Source organism: Sphaerodactylus townsendi, linkage group LG04 (assembly GCF_021028975.2).
Source record: "Sphaerodactylus townsendi isolate TG3544 linkage group LG04, MPM_Stown_v2.3, whole genome shotgun sequence".
In the NCBI taxonomy this organism is placed as follows: Eukaryota; Metazoa; Chordata; class Lepidosauria; order Squamata; family Sphaerodactylidae; genus Sphaerodactylus; species Sphaerodactylus townsendi.
The window spans coordinates 110,401,953-110,424,038 of NC_059428.1; the positions used below are offsets into that span (position 1 = coordinate 110,401,953).

The following is a 22,086-nucleotide window of genomic DNA, read 5'->3' on the forward strand; positions in this document are numbered from 1 at the left end:
CATATTTTATTTGCTTTAGACTTTCTCCCCTCTTTTCCTTCTCTTCTTTTCTTTTTCTTCTTTCTTCCCTTCTTTTCTTTCTTCCTTTCTTCCCTTCTTTTCTTTCTTCCTTTCTTTTTATTTCCTTTTCCTTCCTTTCCTTTCCTTTTTATTTCCTTTTCCTTCTTTCCTTTCATTCCTCTTTCTTCCCTTTCTTTTTTCCTTCTTTCTTCTTTTCTTTCTTTTTTCCTCTCTCTTTCCACCTACCATCCCTCCTTCCTCCCTTGTACTAAGAGTTAGATTCTAGATGTTTCTGATTTCCAGTTCTAAAACAACATGTAGAGAAATAGTTATAAAAAGTCAAAAACATTTTTAATAACACTGAAATGGTCAGATGCATCTGAGGTAGATCTCCAGCAGCCCAAAGAAACCTCTTGCTTGTTCCTGCATCCCCAGTTATTTTTGTTCTAGGTGTTTTGTTTTAGTTTTGTTCCTTTGCTTTATTGATTTTGCCTATTGAATCCACCGAAGTTGATGGGCCTTAAAGGGTGTATCTCTATTTCAGATTGCACTGTTCATCTCTGAGCAAGTGCTTTTGTAATTTAGCTAAAGCAAAGTGAATCACTCTGAATTACAGTGCACAGGATTTATAAACCCGTTTGTTTTCAAAGGACTTTCTCCACAACAAATGAGGGTTAATAATGGCTCAGATCCACAGGTTTTTCATAAGCATAAAGATTTCCTTCCAGAGTGTGTGACATTCTTCCCTTTCCTCTCCCACAGAAGCCTGAAATGCCTTCTGAAACACTGTCTGAAGATTCCCTACCACGACTAGAGAGGAGGAGAGAAAATTTCAGTCCATGGCTAGAAAATTTCTGGTGGATCTAAGCTGCTGGGTTAGATCCAGCCTGCTTTTTCACTTGGGCTCACCTATCTTCCTCCATACACCAACCCGTCACACATTCCTTTTATGCATTCCGGTCTCATGATCCTTTTCAATGACCCTTCTCTTCCCATTATCACCAAAAAGAAAGCTAGTTAGATCTCACTCAATGTCTTTCAAACTCATCTGAGCCAAACTAACCTCTTCTTAATTTGCTCTAGAAGTCTTACAATGATTTCGATGGACATAGCTGCACCAGATGATGTAGCAAACGTAAGTGACACGCTCCTGAATTATGACATAGCTGTTCTTGAGAACTGCACCAACGATGTGGATGAGCTCCGAACATCCTACCTGCCGCCTCTATACAGCATGATCTTCGTTGTGGCCTTTCCAGGCAACATCATTGCAATTTCTGTGTATGCTTTCAAAATGAGACCCTGGAAGAGCAGCACAATCATAATGTTCAATGTGGCCTGCACAGATTTATTGTACTTAACTGGCCTTCCTTTCCTGATTCACTACTATGCCAATGGGGAGCACTGGGTCTTTGGACACTTCCTGTGCAAGTTCATCCGCTTTGGTTTCCACTTCAACCTATACAGCAGCATCCTCTTTCTAACATGCTTCAGTGTCTTCCGATACTTAGCAGTTGTCCACCCAATGAGGACTTTTCACTATCGGAAGAAGTGTTGGACTGTTGTGGCCTGCGTTGCAGCTTGGGCCATTTCACTGGCAATTGTGACACCTGTGAACTTCTTGATTACCTCCACAGATCAAGAGAACAAATCAGTTTGCCTTGACCTAACTAGTTCTGACAACCTGGATGTTATTCGGTGGTACAACTGGCTTTTGACCGTCTTGATTTTCTATGTGCCTTTAATAACTGTGACCATTTGCTATGCCCTGGTCATCTACACCTTGGCTACAGGGCCCCATACTCAAAACCCTTATAAACAGAAGGCTCGTAAACTTGCCTTTCTTCTCCTGGTGGTCTTCTATGTGTGCTTCCTACCATTCCATGTCTTTAGGATTGCTCGAATTGAATTAAGACTGCATTCAGTTAGCTGTGAGGTTGAAAACCAAATCCACTCCATCTACATTATTTGTAGACCACTGGCTGCTCTGAACACATGCGCCAACCTATTGCTTTATGCCATAATCAGTGATAATTTCCAGCAGGCCATTCTGTCTGTTTTGAGATGCAGGTGCAGCAATTTCCTACAACAATCAGGGAGTAACAGTGAACTGAATAAGTCTGGAATTATATTAAAATTATGATGCACAAACTCTGATTCTGGTTGTCTCATAATAAAATGACTGCATTAGCATAAAATGCCCTACACACATTTGTCAATGGTGTACATGAATCACTTAAGCAAAGCAGATTTATAGGAAAGGTATCTTGCTTGCATCTTGAAAAGGACCCAGATATCACAGAACTCTTAATTTAATGAACAAAATGCTTGGCTGGTCCAAGCTTCTTTGCTGTCCAGGAAAAGTAAAATGTTGCTATGCCCACCTCCCATTTTATCTTTCTGCAGCTGAATAGAATAACAATAGTATTAAGGAATTCACCAGAATACTATTATCCCTTTTAGTTTATTTATTTACTACATTTATTGCCACCTTTCTCACCAGGATGCAAGATAAAACACAAAATTTTAAAAACGTCTTTTCAATCTTTACTTTTTCTAATTTACAGAAGCATTTTCCACCTGAGCAGGGGCTGGAGTGAGATCATAATAAAAGAGGATAAGGATGAGGATAAGGATGTAAAGATCTCCTACCCCAAAGACTTGCAAAGCTGGACTTACTGTATATATCAGACTTGCAGCAAACAATATGCAAAGACAGAGCCAGACTTCATGGAGGGGGGGTGGGGTCATGACATTTGGATCTACTCAGTTTTTTACTTAATCTCATCCAGTGAACATTTGGAATTGTAAAACATCAACATATCAGCAACATGTCTGCCGCGTTGTGTCAACCCACAGCAGTAATTTATATTAAAAATGTAAAGATTAAAAAACAGCTTTCCGATGAAAAGCACGATCATTGCTAAGCGTAAGAGCACAGCTCAGTGTGACTCATTCTGACTTGTCCAAATGAGCACCGAGTCCAAACTAGCCAGTGTACTGGACAAAATTTTTGAACACAAGTGATCTCCATTTATCATTAGTCACTTGGATTTCCATTTCTGGTCCCCTTAACTGCACTGAAAGGTTGGAAGTTGTGATATTCTCTATGTAGTACTAAAAAGCAGGAGACAGTACAGACAAATGGATAGCATAGTATCAAGTTTCTAGACCTCTTCATTCATTCAACTGCTCATAAGGTAAGTTTATGCAATCCTCTCTATTTGCACCCTGCTGAGGTCCCTACCCTCCCAAAACATTGTCCTCCCAAACAAGGCTCCACCCTCAAAATCTCCAGGTATTTTCCAATCCAGAGTTGGCAACCCTAATCTGCACAGATGCTTTTTTTGTGCAAATAATGTTTTCTAACTTCGGTGTGCGCAACTGGAAAGGGGGGAGGAACCTGGGGGGGGGGGACTTGGGGAGATATAGAATTTAGCAGAGTATAGTGCTATAAAGTCCATCCTTAAAGTAGCTATTTTCTCTAGGGGAACTGGTCTTCATCATCTGGAGATCAACCATAACAGCAGAAGAGCTCCAGCTGCTACCCAGAGGTTGGCAATCCTAGCTGGAAGGTTGTTGTGGTTTCCCAGTATTTGCCATTGAGGACTTTTGTTTCTTAAAGCTACAGATGCTGCTTCTATTGTTTGGAATTTTGTAAAGCCCCCCCTTCACCCATTTTTAATTTTTGATTTCAGATTTTTCTGCATGCCCTGGGCTTTTTTAGGTCTGTAGAAAGATCTGTCTTATCTGTCCATGGCTCCTGTCTCCAGATTTAAGTATCAACAGATGGGACCATGTAGATAATTGGTTATACTGAGATAGATATCAAATATTATTTTACGGTTTTTATTTGTGGAACCTGTAAAGGTGAGCTGAAAGACACTTCTCTTTTCTGATCTCATTTTGAGGCTTTGTGTTTATATAATATCTGTTACCTCTAACACCAAAAACAGACACTAGAGAATGGAATCTACACAAAATGGATGACAGGAGCCTTCTTAGATGTTACAGAGGTGGCAGGGGGAGAAGCCAAGAATTTTGACATCATATTTTGGAGACAGAAGTGGTCTGAGTATTTAGAATTGTAAAAACGGAAGATTTTTACCTCTGAAACTAGTGGAGGCATCAAAGCTCAGAGTGGAGAATCTGCTTAGCATGCAGAAGATCTTAGGTTTGAGTTAAAAGCCGCTTGAAGCAGATGATCTGAAAAACCTGAGACCATGCAGAACTGCTATCAGTCTGACACTCGCAATCTTTTTTTTGTTTTTCTACTTTAAATAGTGTAATTTTAATCAACAAACACAAAAGTCAAAACAGAATTACTTTGCACAGCTTAAAAACTCCCATCCCAACATGGAGAGTCTTAAATGTAATACAACCCTGCTACATTTTACCGGAACTGTACTACGTAGGGATTCTCCCCCACACACTTGAAAACAATTCCTACAATATTGCCAGAACAGTTTAGTCTATTTTGCCTCTTAAAAATCACTTTGGTTCAAGTGAAACCTATAGGCTCTCTATGATTAAGAGAACTAAATAAACAGGTAGATCAAGAGAGCTATATAAGAACTCTTGCTTGATCAGCTCATGAGTGAAAAGGATGTTTTTGTGGTATACATGCTTAGACCTACTGTAATGTATATTTAAAAAACTCACAGTAGTGTGCTTGCACAGCAGTGACCTAATTTCACCCCTGTGCTCCCAGGGGGTTATCCCGATCACAAGTCTATTCTGAAGCAAAATTATTACTGTATGTGCATTATAATACCCTGTGCTGCATATTCACTATTAATTTTGATGGACCAATGGCGTCATTTGGTATAAGGTACTTTCATGTGTTCATGCGAGATTGGCTCTTGTTATGGAAGTTCATGCAACTGAAAGAGGAAACATTACTGATTCCAAATAAAGAGCGGCTGCGAAGAGCTGGGAAGAGCTCGGCGGAGAAGCCCCATTGCACCTGCCCTTAGAAGGGCAAGAGACTGGCGATCGCCATACCTGAAAAGGGCAGGAACGTCACAACGCTGGCGGTGTCGTGACATCTTCAGGGAGGAGCTCCACTAAGGCTGCACAAGGTTATCTGTTTCCTCCAACAGGGTGGTTGAAGGAACGATTTCACTGGGGGGGGGGAGAGGCAGCCCCTGCCCAGTGTTCAGATCAGGTCCCATGCTGCACCTCACACTTCTTTCATCACTGTCAATAAAATGGTTTGGCTATGGCCAAAATATTTTGCCCACAGATAAGAGTGTGGTGTGGTTATTGGGGTACTAGGAATGCTGAGACGTACTGGTCCCGCCCTCGGGTGGCAATACAGTTTATGCTTGCCTTTGAACAACTGCCTCACGAAGTAGAACACTGAATCATCCCTCAGCAGCTTTTCCGCATGGTTTTTCCATCAGTTCTGGGCCCATACTGTTTTGGTTTATTTTTTGATTTCTGCAGGTATTTGGAAACTTTCAGTTTTCAGTTGTTTTTCCCCTCTAGTTCTTTCAAGACCCTTCCCCTCCCCCGTCCCAATTGTTTCTAGGAAGCCAATTCTAAGACACCTTTTTCCTTACGCATAAGGTTTCTGCTTTTTTTCCCTCCTGCTCATTCCCACCCACCTCTAGCTTACTTTTTATTGATTGGATTGTTGTGGTCAAACCACCCCCTCTCCACTACCCCCCCCCCGTCCTGAAGTCGTAGTTTTGCTTTCTTCTTTTTTATCGCACCAAAATAGTGATTTATTGCTAGAGAATTGTATCAATAGTCTTATCAGGTTCTCTGAAATCCCAGCTTTTCTTTTCTTTTTGAGAAAAAAGCTCTCATGGAGGCTTCTCCTGTGGTGATATGCCTTTTTTCTTATATCTCTACAAGGGAAGGGCCTAGAGAATGAAAGGTGGAAATTCAAGGAACCTGCTAAGTCTATTGCTCTAGCAATATATCAATATTTTAGTGCCATCAAAAAGATGGTGTGCTGTGATGCCCCCAATACTACCACTGATGATAACGCCCTTCTTTGAAAATCCTCACTATTGAACACATGTGCAGAAGAAAATAAACTGACTCCAAACTGTGAAAAAGCAGAGGGAGGGCAGATGCCTGGAAGAAACATGCCCAAACTGATTCCAGTGCTTGTGAATCAGGAGTTAGTGGAGCATGCAGAAAAGCCCAGTGACTGGTTCAGTGGATGCAATCAGCTCACCTAGAACTTTACCATCTCTGCCAGGTGACTCAAGTAGCATGCTACCTGTCCCAGATCCACAGCCACAGTGATCCATGCAGTGGTCACCTCTAGTCTGGATTACCTCAACTCACTCTATGCAGGGCTACCCTTTGGCCTTCTCCAGAAACTCCAGCTGGTGCAGAAAGCAGCAGCGAGGCTCCTTATAGGATCCTCACGGCAGGCACATATTCAACTGGTGCTCCACCAGCTGCCTTGGTTTTGATTACTGGATAAGGTTCAAGGTTTTGGTACTTACCTTTAAAGACCCTAAACAGTCCAGGACTAGTGTACCTATCTCTCCTGGTATACCCCCTTGAAGATCACTGTGCTCAGCAACGAAAAATCTGCTGGGGGTCCTTGGCATGAAAGTTGTCCAGCTTGTCAGAGATTTTTTGGTCTTGGCCCCAACCTAGTAGAACGCTCTGTCCAGTGAAGCCCAGCCCCTGATGCAGTTCTGCAGGGCCTGTAAGACAGAGGTGTCCCACTAGGCTGAGACAGCTACTGTTTTTTTCCCATTTCATCTCTGAGTGAAGGTATTCAGCAGTAGGAAAGATTCAGTAACTGGTTTTAGAGGGTAGCTGCGTTGGTGTGCAGTAGAACATCTAGATGCAAGTCCAATAACACCATAGCGCTAACACCATAGCGACCAACAATATTTTTAGGGTATAAGCCTTTGAGAGTCAAAGTATTATGTCTCTGATCTTGTCTTGTTTGTCCTCCAGCAGGAAAACTTTCCCTGCCATAGTATCTGTTCAGCCTACTAAATAAATAATGTCCCTGGTAGGAGTCATGTAACTTTCCCCCCTGTTGATGAGAAAGCTACGTCTCTCCAGGACTTGTACCACAGACTGGGTGTCTCTGTTCCATGATGCCTCTCACAAGGCTCTAATCCCTGGCCACCAACCTCCCTGGAAGCTAAACAGGATCCCCAGTGATGCCTGGAGCCATCCACAGGGACCTCCATTGTTGCAGGGCTAATTTGGCATTCTGTGCTGGAAAAAAGGTGGGAAGAAATAGTGTGTCCACCATATTCAAGCCTTCCATCGTCTGCTGCCTCTATCCCCAAAATGGCAGCTGAGTAAACAGAGCATGGCCGCAGAGTTTTGAATACTTGGTTGGGTTGGATTTTGATGATCAATCCCAGTCACCTGGCTGAGTGCTGACACTCCCTGTGGTCCTGGTGTGGATCTTTGGAAGGGGTGTGTGTGTGTTCAGGGGCGATTCCAGTATTTCTGACGTTTCTGCCCTTGCCACCTTATTGTGTACCTTCCTCTGAGAAGGAGGGTTTCCCCCCCTTATAATCCTTTTTCTTTTTTAGGACTTATGAGGACAAAGATGAAGCCTTCTTGAAGCTCTTCCCCTCTTCCATCATTGCTGTGAGTGGACAGTACTCTGCCTTTACCAAAAAAGTAGATCTTCCTAATAGTAAAGGGAACTCTGACAGTACTGCCTGTCTGCACCAACAGTATTATTCAGGGCGGGAAAATGGGATCATGAGCTAGGGCTCTTGGACAACTGGAGAGTCCAACCCTGGTGTTCAGGAGATACTATACAAATTTATATCACCCTGCCTGCTCAACTGGATACATAATCTAACCAGCCTGAATGAGTGGAGTCCCACTGCTGGAGAAAAACATTTTCAAGCTGTTATGTCTTTAGGGAGGGAAAGGATGAGTGCTGGAGGCAGAAGTGGTCATAAGAACTGTGTTTATCAGAACCCAACAGCCAACTAACATAACAGGCCATAACTAGGCCTCAGTAACCCTAACTCTTCTACCAGTTATGGTCACAAGACCTGATCCTCTCCTTTCTAGAGTGACCTGGGAGGTCGCCCTTAAAACACAAATACCAATATACCACACTAGTCACATTTAGATGTTCTCTACATTTCTATTAAAAGTCATCTTATGTTTCAGAATTAAAACAGGATATCAAGATGTGACTGTTTTGACTGCTCTAATCAAAATTAATACATTTACCAAATCTTGCTGTAAATAATTTATCTCACTAGTCCATGTTGACAGCTACCAAAAAATCTTTAGCTATCACGCATTTGTTCTTCATATCAAATATGCACTCAGAATGAGAATATTTGCTAACAAAATTGAAAGAAGTAGATACTGAGGAGAATTTGGAAGAGAGGAATATATTTTTGCTAAAATAAAGAGGTATGTAATAATTGTAAGAACATTGCATGGTAAGCTTGAATGGAAATAAGTTAAAATCATAAAATGAGAGAAACTATTCTACAATACTGAAAATCATCAATGCAAAATCAGTTTGGACTCAGTATTAAGTCTTTAAAATATGCCAGCACATAATGAGATTGAAGCCGTTCTCATGTTGGCTAAATACAACATTCTTTCCTCACAAAAAGACATCCTTACATTCAATTTTTAGGGACTTGATTTGGATAATTTGGACACACATTTAGTCAAGATTAGGATTCAAGACGGTGCCTAAGATGCTAAACACTCATGGAGACATTAATTTTGAAGGGTTTATGAAGTCCCCTTCCTCCTGGCACACCACCACCTCCAGTTCTGTAAAAGCCCATACTCTCCAGATCAGATCTGAGTGTTCTGAATAGAACCAGTACATGGGAGCTTAGTTTGCCCTCCTGTTATAGCCAGAACCATTGCTATCCATTTCCCCCTACCTTCTGGAGCCATTCCATGCTATTAATGACTACTGATCTTCCCTCTGCTCTTCTTCTGAAGCCCTTCTCAACATTTTGTTTTTCATCATATGGTTCCTGGGTATGTGTTAGAATATATGTCCTTTAAAATATATGATATACATAAAATATCAGCATTGGCATCAGTTGGTCAGAACCAGTAATGGCTGCATAAGCGACAGGAACAGTAGCAACCACTAGGAAATCCACAGTTACCTTCTAACTATGGTCTGCCTAAACCTTATGCATCACATCGCCATCCCTGAAAGTTTGTCCTGCATTTAAAAGGTGCATGAAGATGTAGTCTTTGTTTTCTTTTGATGATGCAGAGAATTCAATGTTTAAGTAAGTCATTTTATAGATACTGCTATCTTTCTGACTACCATGAGAGGGCAGCAAAGAAACACAATTGGAAGGAGAACAAAACCACAAAGCCCAAATCCTTAAAAGTCATTACCTTCAGTCTGCGGAGGAGCACAAAGATGCAGCTGGAAAGTGGGAAAAGTCGTGTTCCATGAGTAACCTTTAATTTGAAGTTCTCTGGTTCCAATGCAGATTTTTTGAAGGATTTTCTTCAAATAATGCTGAAACTAGAAATCATATTGTCCTTTGTGGTGTACTAATTCAAAAGTTGACTGAGTAGGGAGACTTGACATGACATTCCTGCACAGCCATGATGCTAGAGACATTCTCGCAGCCCAGCCTAATTTGACAGGGTTGCTGTGTGGATAAAATGGGAGAACCTTATCTGCCACTCTAGGTTTCTTGAAGGACACACAGAATAAAATTTGGTGAGATAGATTAGATAATTGATATGTGTGCAGTTCTTGCAGCTAAGGGGACTGTGTCCTAGCAATGCTCTTTCCTTAATACATATCACAATTTCCTTAACCACAACTGGGATTTCTGTCAGAAAGACTTGGATACAAATCTGCTGGGCATGATTTTAAAGCTGGTAAATAAAATTCTAGAGGACATGTATTGTCTATACCCCCAGAACTGAAGACAGATCAATAAATAGGCCACCCCAGCTCAGAGTGATTGATAACTTCAGAAACATTTCTGTGCAATATTTTCAGTTTGGTTTATATTATATTAATTGTGGCAGAGGAGGGAGGACATGAGACGTACTTTCCCTAGCAAGTTTATAAAAGTTATTCAACCAGAGGCATATCTAGGAAAAAGGGAGCTGAGACAAAATCTGAATTTTCCACACACACCCCTCTCAGGCACCCGCGTCTACTGCCCAGAGCCCAGGTCTATCACCTGGAGCCCATGCTCCAGGTCTACTGCCTGGAGCTCATGCTAGCATCCAGGTCTAATGCCTGGAACCCGCACTGGCATCCAGGTCTACTGCCTGGAGCTTGCACCGGCATCCAGGTCTACCACTTGGCGCTGTTGTCGTTGTCCAGGTCTACTGCCCAAATCTGGTGCTGGTGCCCAGGTCTATGTGCACCCGGGGACATGGGTTACCAATGTCCCCATAGGAGGTACACCCTTGTATGCAACCACACAATGTTGCAAAGAACCTTTGGGAGTTATCCATCTGGAGAGTTTTTATTATAGCCAAAATGGGTTACTGTGATGTCTCCCCAGTGGGTTGGTGAGGATTACATTCATTTGGGACACTATGTCTGTATTTTTGAGTACTGTTTTTGTCTTTTTCTTTTAGTTGCAGCTGATGGTATTTTGTTATGGTTTGAATATTTTATGATACATTGTTGTTTTCTTCTTTGTAAGTCACTTATTTCATGCTGTGAAGTAGTTGGATATATAAATAACTAAAATTACCCATATCAACAATTTGGCAAGAGCAGTGTGAAAAATTGCTTGTCTTCAACATTTGGAAAAATATTGTAGCCTGGAAAGACCCTGCTAACTTTTATCCCAAACTGTCCCTATTCACCAGAATCCCTTCTATTTTATGGTGTCCGTGACTGAAACTGTAAAATGCAGTTTCAGTTTTCTCCCTATTTTGGCTGTGGAGGAGATGCTGAGAATGCAGTTTTAAAATAGGTGTGAGGAGATGCACTCAAGGGCTGCATATTTCTAGCTTCCTCACTCAAGATGAAAGCTTCAAAAAAGCAAGAGCTGATAGAAGTACCAGCATTTTGATTCTAACATACATAGCAAGAGAGGAATTTAGGAAGATTGTGCTACCTTGCTAGAAGCACCTGAATACAGTCTGGGCACAGACCTTTTTTTCTCCCCTGCTTTCCATGTACTTAATCCTAGGCATGGTGAGAGGCATTTCTTGCAGGGAGGAAGTTTGGAACATCTGGCTGGCTTGTGCTGAGTTCACTTGCAAGTATTGAAGCCTAGATTCCCATTATTATTATTATTAGTATTGTGTAACCGCTGTTTTAAAGATTTTAATAACTTATTTATTATGTTTTATGTTGTACACCGCCCAGAGCCCCAGGGATGGGAAGTGGTATAAAGTTAAAAAATAAATAAATAAATAAATAGATTCCCATTATTATTATTATTAGTATTGTGTAACCGCTGTTTTAAAGATTTTAATAACTTATTTATTATGTTTTATGTTGTACACCGCCCAGAGCCCCCAGGGGATGGGGCGGTATAAAAGTTTAAAAAATAAATAAATAAATAAATAGATAAGGTCAGACAAGAGCTTTGATCTTGTGACCTATAGCATGGGACCTATGTTAGCCAGCCGAGTGAATCAAGACCAATCCAGGATGCCTATCTTGATGTTCTTTATTTAAACTGTTTTGCTTTAATTGGCTGTCCTGTACTATGGAAATTTCTGTAAGCCACAATTGGTCCCTTTGTGGGAAAAACAGCACAGCTATGCCCATATAAATAAATTAAAATGTATACAAATGCATGTACCGGGACACAAAATGCTAGCAAGCAACATTCCTTCCACTTTCCCCATAGCACAGGTTTCTGAATGTGTTATAGTTCTCTACTGTGAGATTAAGCATAACAAGGGAGAAGCATATGAGAATGGAAGACCGCAGCTTTTTCCCCAGGCGTCCCCAATTAAAAAGGATTTCAGGTAGCCGGGCAAGACATTCAGCTGAGGACCGGAAGAACCACCTCCTGTCAGTGTAGAGACTGCAGCAGGCTTCGTAGGGCCACTTATTTGATGCTGTAAAGCAATATCATATTTCACTGCTACATTTTAAAAAATGTGACCGTTTCTGCTTTTTTCCAACACACTGTGTTTCTGAAACCATTTCTGGACATACTTATGCAGAATAAATGATTTCAACATAAAGTAGATGCAGAAGGACCTGATAATTCTTGCCTTTTTTGGTGCACAAATGTGTAATACAAATGTGTGATTTCATTATTTTTATTAGGAAGGTGGCAAATTCCATGAAAGCACTTGCAGGATCTGCAAATGGTATTCCAAGGCAGATTTTTAAAAAACAATTGTTATGAGAGTTTGTGTTCCTTTTTAGCTGCTTTTAACACCAGTTTGACAGGGCCCTTGTCACAGAAAAGTTTTAAAATATTTTTATGATGCTTTGTGTGTCTTATTTGGGTGCTTTTAAAAGCCACTTTGGTAGGGTCTTGTGACAAAAAATGCAAATTAGCAAGCTAGGTGGATGTTACTGAGTTAGATTTAAAGTGCCAGAAAATATAAATCATGGAGAAAAGGGTATTTGAGCCTAGTTTTTATGTAACTGTCTTTAGCCACAGTATATTCACAACTGAAGTGGAGATGACCTCATGAAGAGAGAGCTGGTTCAAGCTCAGTGGCTTGGTCCTCCATGCATTCTGCTTGTTTTCTCCCAGGACAGAAGTTAATAAAGCAGCCAGGGTCCTGAAACAGAAGGAAGTTTCACCAACCTCACCTCACACACATGATTCAGGTCTGGTCTGTACAAACAACAGAACATGCTGGTAAAATTCTGAAGAGGTAGAAGGGCTGTACCACTTCAGGCTGTAGGTTGGGAGAGCCACATTTTAAATTTTCTGTCATGCAGAAAATGCACTGCAAATTAAAAAATTAACCGATCATAGAGAAAGATTTTAGCCTTTGTGTGCTGGGCAAATTTTTCTCATGCAGATTATTGTTATTGGAAGGACGTTGTGGAAAAAACATCCCCCCATGTGGTAGTGAGGGGTGGTGAAGTCTCCTGTCTCCTGCCCTCAGGCTTGCTTTTGATTGGTGGAGCAGCAGAAACAAAATGAATGGGAAGGCAGCGTTGTGGCTATGCCATGATGCAACTTGCAGTTATGTACCCAGAAATGACATTATAACATTGCGTCAACATTTCAGGAATTCCCCACATTTCTGTGGTTTTCTGGTGGATATAGGGATACATTTGGAATACTCCTAAGTGTCATCGTGATGTCACTTCCAGGCACATGACCAGAAATGATGTTGCAGGACAGTGTGGTGTGCAGTCAACTTGCCTGATTGCCAAAAGCTCCCAGTGGTTTTCCTCAGATGACTGGCAATTCTACTCCTTACCATCTAGAGTAATACCATCTGTCCTCCTAACACAGAACTCTACCACCTTATTACCATCTCATTCCACTTTGAGTCCCAACTAGGGAGAAAAGTGGGATACAAAATAAGTACATAAATACCTCTGAATGTTGATACCAGCCCCATGTCAGAGTTAGCTCTAGTAACAATTGGAAGGGGCAACCATTGTTATGCACCAGTAACAATTTGAACAGGTTTACACCACATGTCACAGGAATGCATTCAAGGCTGAATCAGCCCTTGTGCTAAGCATAACAGAATTCCAGGACACCTGAAAGAACATAACAATGAGAGCTAGACAGGATTTAAGTGTACCCCTCCCTTTAAGGTGCTCACAGAATGCACAAAAGAAAGTGGTGATGCTCTCATTAGTGCGGGAAAATTAAAAATACTGACTGATTGCCTCGCATGCAAGCTGAACATATACTAAAAAATACTTCAGGAGATGGTGCTGTAGTACAAACAGAAGTGAGGGACAATATGTGGAGCTTGTGGCTGAATTTGTGCATGAGCCTTTAGATTCAGCATCAACTCATGGGCAATGTTGTAACAGCTTTCAAATACCTACCTATCATTTTATAGTCTTAAAACTCCCATCATTTCATCATGTGCTCTGGTTATGTTTAGTCAGTAGCCAAGTAAGGTGGATATAGGGATACATCTTGCAAGGAACATATTGTGTGAAACAAAGCACACCCCATCTTGTGCACTTTTTTTCAATCTTGCCTGCTGTTTACCTATAGTATTTTGGGCTACCATACAGATAACAATATCATTTTGTAGGGCCCAGCTACACATTACAAGACCCTGGGGTCATGACTGAGTCAGTCATGAGGACTTGTAGATGCACATTGCAAATTCCTCACTGGAAACTCAAGTCCCAGATATGCAGGGGCACAGTTTGGAATCTTTGGATTGAAACTGCAGCATATAGGGAGAGTGTATTTATGCCTCCCTCTGAGCCATTTCCCAACCTGAAACAACACTGGGGCCATTGTTTGCCACCCTGAGGAAATGTGGGATAACATACAGCAATGGGATCCGTACATATGGGGCCTCCATCAGGCCTATTTCAGGTCAGGAAAATGACATGACAGGAAGATATGAGCACCCTCTCGCCACACATCACAAACCTGTCTGAATTCCCAGCAGGGAATTCACAATATAGGTCTGACAGAAAGCCTTTATGGTGGATTCAGACAAGACCCAAGGACATTGTAGTAAGGCTCTAATGAAAACACAAAGTATCTGAAAAATAGATATGTAACAATATCCCAAAACAGCCCAAGAATACATTTTAAAAACTCATTGAATGAAAACTTTGGGTACCTTCCCTTTTATAGGTTTTTCTTACTGGGATCCAAATTGTCATGGTGACTTCCCTGCAACTCATTTGACAGGAACCAAAACATACTGGGATTGACTTTGGAGTGGCATTTCTAGAAAATCTTGAAAAATGGGTATAACATGTCAAGGCTCCTTAACAGAGAACTTTGCCTGATGACACATGAAAACCTCAGAGGTGTCAACTGTTGGCCATCAGATTGCATTTTCTATCTCCGTTTGCTTGCACTTGTTTTATGGTGTTCATAAAGTGCTCCAGAACTAATTACTTCTTCTTTTTTCCCCCTTTCTCTCTTTTTAGGTGAAGCTGAGTTCTCACAGAAAGCAAATAGTTTACTTCCCCATAAGCTAGAGGATCACCACAGGGAAAAACGTCAACAGAGGCTTGCCAGTTCCATCTGAGAGCCGGCATGCCTATTTGTTCATGTGTTAAACGAATGCCTGGGAGAGCTGAGTTTAAACCTCTCCTCGACCAGAAGCTCAACAGATGACCTCAAGCCTATCACAGTCTCTCAGCCTAACCTGTCTCACAAGGTTGTCAGGACAGAGTGGAAAAAGAAGACAGAACGAAGGAAGAGATTACAATGAATGAACAAGTATTTGATTTTCTTTATACATGGGTTGAATTGTTCTTATTGCATTCAGTGTGGGCACTGCTGAATGTGTGCCTTAAACCCCACATTCTTCTGAGCATTGGCCCCAAGTTTCATTTGCAATGTGAATGCGTGTTGACTCTTTCTTACAAACAGATGCACACATGTAAATGCAGGATGCATTCATTGAAACATGTGAACAGAACTTGCCATAAGTAGCTGTGTGTCCCCTAGGGGATCAAAGTGGGGTATAACAAAATTTAAATACTAAAAAAAGCTGCTACAAGTGCCAGCCTTTGCTTGCATCTGCTTCTCATGAGCCTTTTCAAAGTACTCTTGGGTGGTGGTGTGCTTTTTCTGCTGGGACCCTATTGGCTGCTGTCAACTCCCTTGCCCTTCACTAGGCATACCTGTGCTGCTGGAAACCTTCGCCAGCATCATCTCCTCACACATCCTGTCCTTAAGTTTGCACACCTCCTAAGCCTCAGCCAGGTGGCTGTCCCCACAATCCAACTGGAACTTCCCAGCCCAACAGAAACTGGTAAAGTGATAAGGCTGAAGGGCCAAAAGTCACCTTTGTACTTGTGCTTTACGCTTCCTCACAATTTGGATCCAGCAAAGGGCTGTGTTTATGGCCCATTTAATCACCAAAGGCCTCCTTCTCTTGCACTGAACAATTCTTCTCCCGAGGGAAGAACTTCCTCCTTAGGTGCAGAATCAAATATTCTTGGAGCCCAAAACCAGGCTCAGAAGAATCTGCTGCTAAATGAAGCTGCTTGTTGAAATTCTGCCTGTACTAAACCATCAAAACACTGATCATCCCAAGCAACAAGCTTAGTCACCCACTTTTTAAAAACAGTGTAATCATGGCATAACAGGGAATAAAACACCAGTAATATTCTGCAAGTATATTGTCACATCTATTTCTTCATAGTTGTCTGAGTAGTTTGCAAACTACAGGATGCATTTCACTTCATCTGATGACATATTCTAAATATGCCATCTGTTCCTGCTGGAACATATTTCTTGGGATCCAATGTCCTTATTGATGACATAAAACAGTGGATCAAAGTACTACACTATGTCATCTAAATACACCATCACAAACTTAAAAAGGCATGAGGATATCATTGAAATGTTATGGTCTCACCATGTAACCCAGAGTTCAATTTAAATATTTTGGGTTTGGGAGCTGAAAAGGCAGTTCAATATTTGAAATCCTCAGCCAATCTCTGCTAATAACTTTTGTCATGTACAATGAGGAAACAGGTCATAGGAAAGGTGTGTCGAAGTGGGTGATCTTATTGAATGCTCTAAAGTGAGCAGCTGGACTGCATAAGCCCTCTCTGGCTATGAAATAGTGAACCAGCACTAGAAACCCAGTTTGGAATATGTGTCTTCCCATCATAACAAGCCCTGTGCTTCTCCTGAGCTGAGCTTGTGCCTGCTCCAAACAACTCCTTCTTTTCTTGGTCCCACAACTTCTGCGGCAAACTTCTGTCCATGTATGGACCACATCTGATAAAGTGCTGAGGTGGGGGCGGGGACATTTCTACAGAAGCTGAAATGGAGAATCACCAAGAGAGGCCTTTGGAGCTTCTTGAATGGCAAACAATGGCAGGGCTATCATATTGTTCCCCTTAGGTGGTTCTTCTCCAAATATCCACCTGACTTTGGCTTTCAACCTTAGACTGATGGACTTTCAGTTCAATCCATTAAATAGTCATACAAAGTTGTTTCATCTGCAACAGATACACAATTGCTGCAGAAGCCTTGGTATAGAAGGGCGACCTTGGTCAATATTTCTTTAGGCAACTCCACCCAATAGAACAAATTCATCAACACCTGAAGCACTGCAGACATTCTCATACTCCTCAAATGAGAAGCCTCTGGAAAATGAGCAGCATATTCCACAGTTACTAAAACAGAGCAATGCCTTTTAGCCATTTTATAGTCTGTAAAGTTCATTGTTATCCTCTGGAAGGGAGGTTCTGTCGAGGGCATAGATTGTAAAGGGTCAGGGAGCTACACACACATTCATCTCTTTGTTGACAGATCTCACAGGTCTGATGACAGTCTTTCACATCCTCTACTAACAAAGACCACAATACCCATAAGGCCTGCCCTTGGTGCCCAGTATACAGACTACCAAGAGCCAAGGATTGTACCATCTTCCACACAGCACTATTACAATCTCTCCTGAGTCCAGGGCTTAGCTCACCTTCTCAAGCTAAGGCAGCCTCCCAACACATCAGATTACCTGGTCCTCATCCTATGCCCACTGGCGTTCCTGCCTAGGGACATGGGGTACCCCTTGTCCCCCGGCGCATCGATTGAGGTCACGTGGGGGGCGCCAAAACATCCTCCTACACAGGGAGGGATTGAGCAAGCCCTAGAAAGCAGGCACTGAAGCAGCGGACTGCTCCCAGTGCCTGTCGTAGCCCCGCCCACTCTGTACGGTGGCCTGGAGTGTCCAGGGGGCGGGGGAGAAGTCCCACTGGGCTCCCAGGAGCAGGACTGGGGAGCTCCGCCTCTCCTCCCTCTAACCCAGCATGCCTTATTCGCCTTAAATTAAGTGTGGCATTTCTCAGAAGCCTTCTCCCCGGCAGCCGGGCGCCGGCAGGCACAGGAAAAGGCAAGCTGAGCAGGGAGCCCAGAAGCAGCAGCAGAACTGAAGATGATGCTGACGTTTGCTTGGTAAACCTTCAGATGCGGGGTGACTTGTGAGAGATTTACATGCTTAAAAGTTAATTCCCACTTGCACTGGCTTGGAGTTCTTTCTGAGGCTAACAACCTACCTCATAGGGTTGGTGTGAGGACACAATTAGGAAAGAGTGTTGGTGGGGAGAAAGCCATGTATGTTTTGCTGGTGGTGGGAGGTGTTTTGTGAACTGGTGCAAAAAATCATTGTTTGGTCGTTGTGGGAGAGGGTGGTCGTCCATACCTGGGGTGGGGGTGGGGGGGCACCAAACTCAGATTTTGTCCCCCGGCTCCAGTTTGCCTAGATTCGCCCCTGCCTATGCCACTTTAATAATGGATCAGCCACTCTGAATGATTGCCCTGAATTGAGGCTGTGGGCCATCTGACATCAAGAGTTATTCTTCTTGCCTCTTTGCTGTCTTGATACTCTCATCCTTCTATGGAGGAAAATTTTGTATAATAGAAAAGGTTCAATGTTAACAGCATTTTGGCCACTCTTTCTCCTAGATGGAGATCAGCAGCTGCCATAAGTCATTCTTCCAGGCTCCCACAAATAATTAAATTGTATATTCACCTCAAGCTTTACTTTGGGAAGAATCACTGCTCCATTAGTGCTTCCAGAGGCTAATAATATATGAAATACCAGGCAGAGGGCACCAAACATTGAAAAGAGGCTACTCTGTTTTATCTTATTGCCCTGGATCAACTATTGCCAAGGTCCAGACCATATATAGTCTCTTCGGAAATACTCTGAGCCTCTATGGATAAAGAACTTCACAGGCTGGAATGTGACTTGTGAGGGGTTACTTTTTACCTTCCTTACTATCTTTGGAGGCCCACCTTTCTTGTCAACCACCAATCTCTCTGGAAACTATTTTTCTACTGTCATAAACTGACATAGTAATTTCCACCTCATCTGGTTACCTAACTGGGCCTTTGCCCTTTCACGCTGCTCTACTGAGTGAAGACCTTTGTATCACTTCAGCCTGGGCCCTCTGATGTCAGCATTCCTACAGACTGGAAGAGGGTCCTGGGGGCTGCAAGGCTGGGCTTGAGTCCTGCATGGCAAAGGCGTGGAGATTATCTCCAGGGCTGGTGGAGAGGATTCTCTTACAGACTCTGGCAAGGTGGCCTCTGATGCTGAGAAGGCACCATCTGCACATGGCTCTACAGTCCTGGGCTCTTTCTGGTCCCTCTGGTCTTTCTCAGCCACTTAATGTTATTCCTCTTCTAGGGAGTAAGAATCATTGAGTGGGGTGGAGGGAATTATGACAGTTTCCTTGTCTAGTACCACAGCAGAGGCCTCAGCTGCATTTTCCCATAAGACCCACAGCGCATTCAAGGGTTTCTGGCAATGATGGATCTAGGGCATTCCTTTGAGAATATAACTAGTAAAAATTGTTCTAATGCAACACTGTCCCTCACAGCATGTGCTTCTGGACTATCTGACTGTTATCATTTGCAGACTACTTTACATAGCATACGTGTTGACTGGCTCTTAGAATTCCTCATTCTTGGCTCTCATGTACCCTCAGAACGTTTGCCTATAAATCTCTTTATCCCATGTCCATCCAGCTTTTTATAGTCCAAAGCATCAGTGCCTTTCATAGAATGATACACAGTTTGAGCAGACAGCATTAAATGTGGGGCTATAATCTCCACCCACTGAGATGAAGGCCACCGTTCTACTTCAGCCACCCATTCACTTGTAACAAGAGGTACATCTCTGTAATCAAAAATGAACTTTTCTATTAACTTATACAGATTGTTTGTAGCAGAATCTGCAGGTACCAAAAGTGAAAGTGGCCTATTAGCCTTTCAACAAAGTCCTTTATCGAATACTTCAGTGAAACTCTGTTAATTATTCCTATATCAACTCGCTCCTGGTTTTAGCAGCCATTCGCTAAACAGCAAAAGATTTAAAAGTCTACAACATTTTAGTGTTTCCTTTTTATTCTTTCATTTGTTTTAAATGAAGATCAGTTCCTACACCTGCAGGAGGAGTGTCTCTGCCACTAGCATGCCAAGACTCTATAACACCCTAACAGACAGATAGCTTTGTTGAAGGCTTTCACAACTGGATTCAACTGGTTCTGGTGGGTTTTCTGGGCTGTGTGGACGTGAGTATTTCCAAAGAGTATTTCCAAAATCTACCAGACCACGGCCACACAGCCCGGAAAACCCACCAGAACCAGACAGATAGCTGTTGATTGATTAAAACTTCAGAGGTATCCAATGGGTGCATTACTTGGGTGGCCACAATTTAATGGCCATGGGACTAAATTCACCTCATTGCCTGCCATTTTTCTGTTTGCTTGTGCTTGCTTTATAGTGTTCATGAAGTGCTCCAGTACTAATCACTTCTCTTTTCTATTTCATTTTAGGTAAAGCTAAAGGTTCAGCACACAACAATTGGGACATGAGTTGGGTCAGGGGTCTTCCAGCCTTACTTGCCATACTCCCAGTCAATCACGGGCCCTTTCCGCACCTGTAGAATAATGCACTTTCAATCCGCTTTCAATGCACTTTGCAGCTGGATTTTTCTGTGTGGAATAGCAAAATCCACTTGTGAACAATTGTGAAAGTGGATTGAAAGTGCGTTCTTCTGCATGTGCGGAAAGGGCCACACATAACATTTGGAGCTGAAGTTCCCAAGTGCCTCAGAGCTGACTTGGCTCAGAAGCATAATTTGATGGGAGGAGGGGTTAGCCTTCCTTCTCACATTGCTTTCCTGAGCCAAAATGACACCCCATAGTGTAGTCAGCTCACATGCAACTCCACAGCAGGACAAACAGGACACCCACACAGCTGTTTTAGCTCGGGAAAGCAGTGTGGAAAAGAACCCTATGCAGTGCTCTTGAGCCACATTTGTTCCCGAAGGGAGCAGATAAGAATGCCTGGACGTCTCCACTGCCAACTTCCCAGGCTGCTAGTGTATTACTATATCTTTGTATTTGTATATCTGCTTTGGTATTAGTATATCTTTGTATTAGGCATTAGTGTATCTTTGTATTAGGATATCTGCTTTGTATTAGTTTTCTTTGTATTTGCATTGTGTGGTTTTATATGGTATTATCTGTTGTTTGCCGCCCTGAGCCCTGCTGGGGAGGGCGGGATATAAATTTTAAAAATAAATAAATAAAAATGAAATACATGTTGGTTATATTAGTTAAAATAGCAGAATTTGCCCTGTCATGGAAGCATGATATTGAGTGCACTAAAAATCAGTCTTCCCAAAAAGTAAATTTGCAAAAACGGAAAATTTATTCAAGTAGATTCTGTTCACATTCTTGTTGCACTTGAAAGAAAGTTTAAATACACTTCCCTAAACAAGTAGCCAGCTATTCTGGCATCATGTGAGTGCAAGTATGGAACATTTGCTTCTACAGGAGAGATCTGTAGAAGGGTCTGACTCCATGTAGGTCCATATGGAAAGTGAGACAAAGAACAAAGGCTACTGAGGGAGGAGGAGAAGGGGTCAGAGGGCAGCTCCCAGGTATATACAAAGAGAGGAACATCCCAGGAAGAGGTAACACCCCACCCCTAATGTCCAGGCATGCTCAGTTACTCTCAGTCCAACAATACATGACTGCAAGTCAGATCAGGAAACCACTCCACTGACCTATGTAATCTTTTAGTGTGGTCCTGAACTCCCACAGAAGGTAAACAATTTTCTCCCCTGTAGACTGGAGACTCACCACAAAGGAACATATTGTCGTGTTCTCTAGATCTCTCAAATAAAGCAGACTCAAATGTGAATGAAATCTCTTTTGATAGAGGATCTGTAGAGATGGACACTGGGAAAAGATCATTGCCCAGTCTGAATTCAGACAGCAAGGTCCCAGCAGAACTTACGTCAGCCTCTCCCTCCAGATCCAATTGGCCGGCAACAGTTTCTTGCAAACAGGTACAGCTGTGCACTCCACCCCCCTGACCAGCTGCTCTCTTAGAAGATTCAATGGGAAGGTCATTTTGAAGCAAGCATGCCAGCCAAAGCAGCAGAAATAGGAAAGCGAAAGCAAGCAGGCTGCCACATCGCTCCCTCTTCTTGGAGATTCATGGCAACACCGAACACTCAGGTTTTGACACA

The 22,086-nt window shown here is 42.4% G+C and overlaps 1 protein-coding gene across 1 annotated transcript; it reads left to right on the top strand.

The window, feature by feature from the left end:
* The first annotated feature begins 1,102 nt into the window (after positions 1-1,102).
* Positions 1,103-2,143, top strand: LOC125431352 (2-oxoglutarate receptor 1-like). The gene has a single exon (XM_048494116.1). The coding sequence runs from the start codon at positions 1,103-1,105 to the stop codon at positions 2,141-2,143; it is 1,041 nt and encodes a 346-aa protein (XP_048350073.1).
* The last annotated feature ends 19,943 nt before the right edge of the window (positions 2,144-22,086 follow it).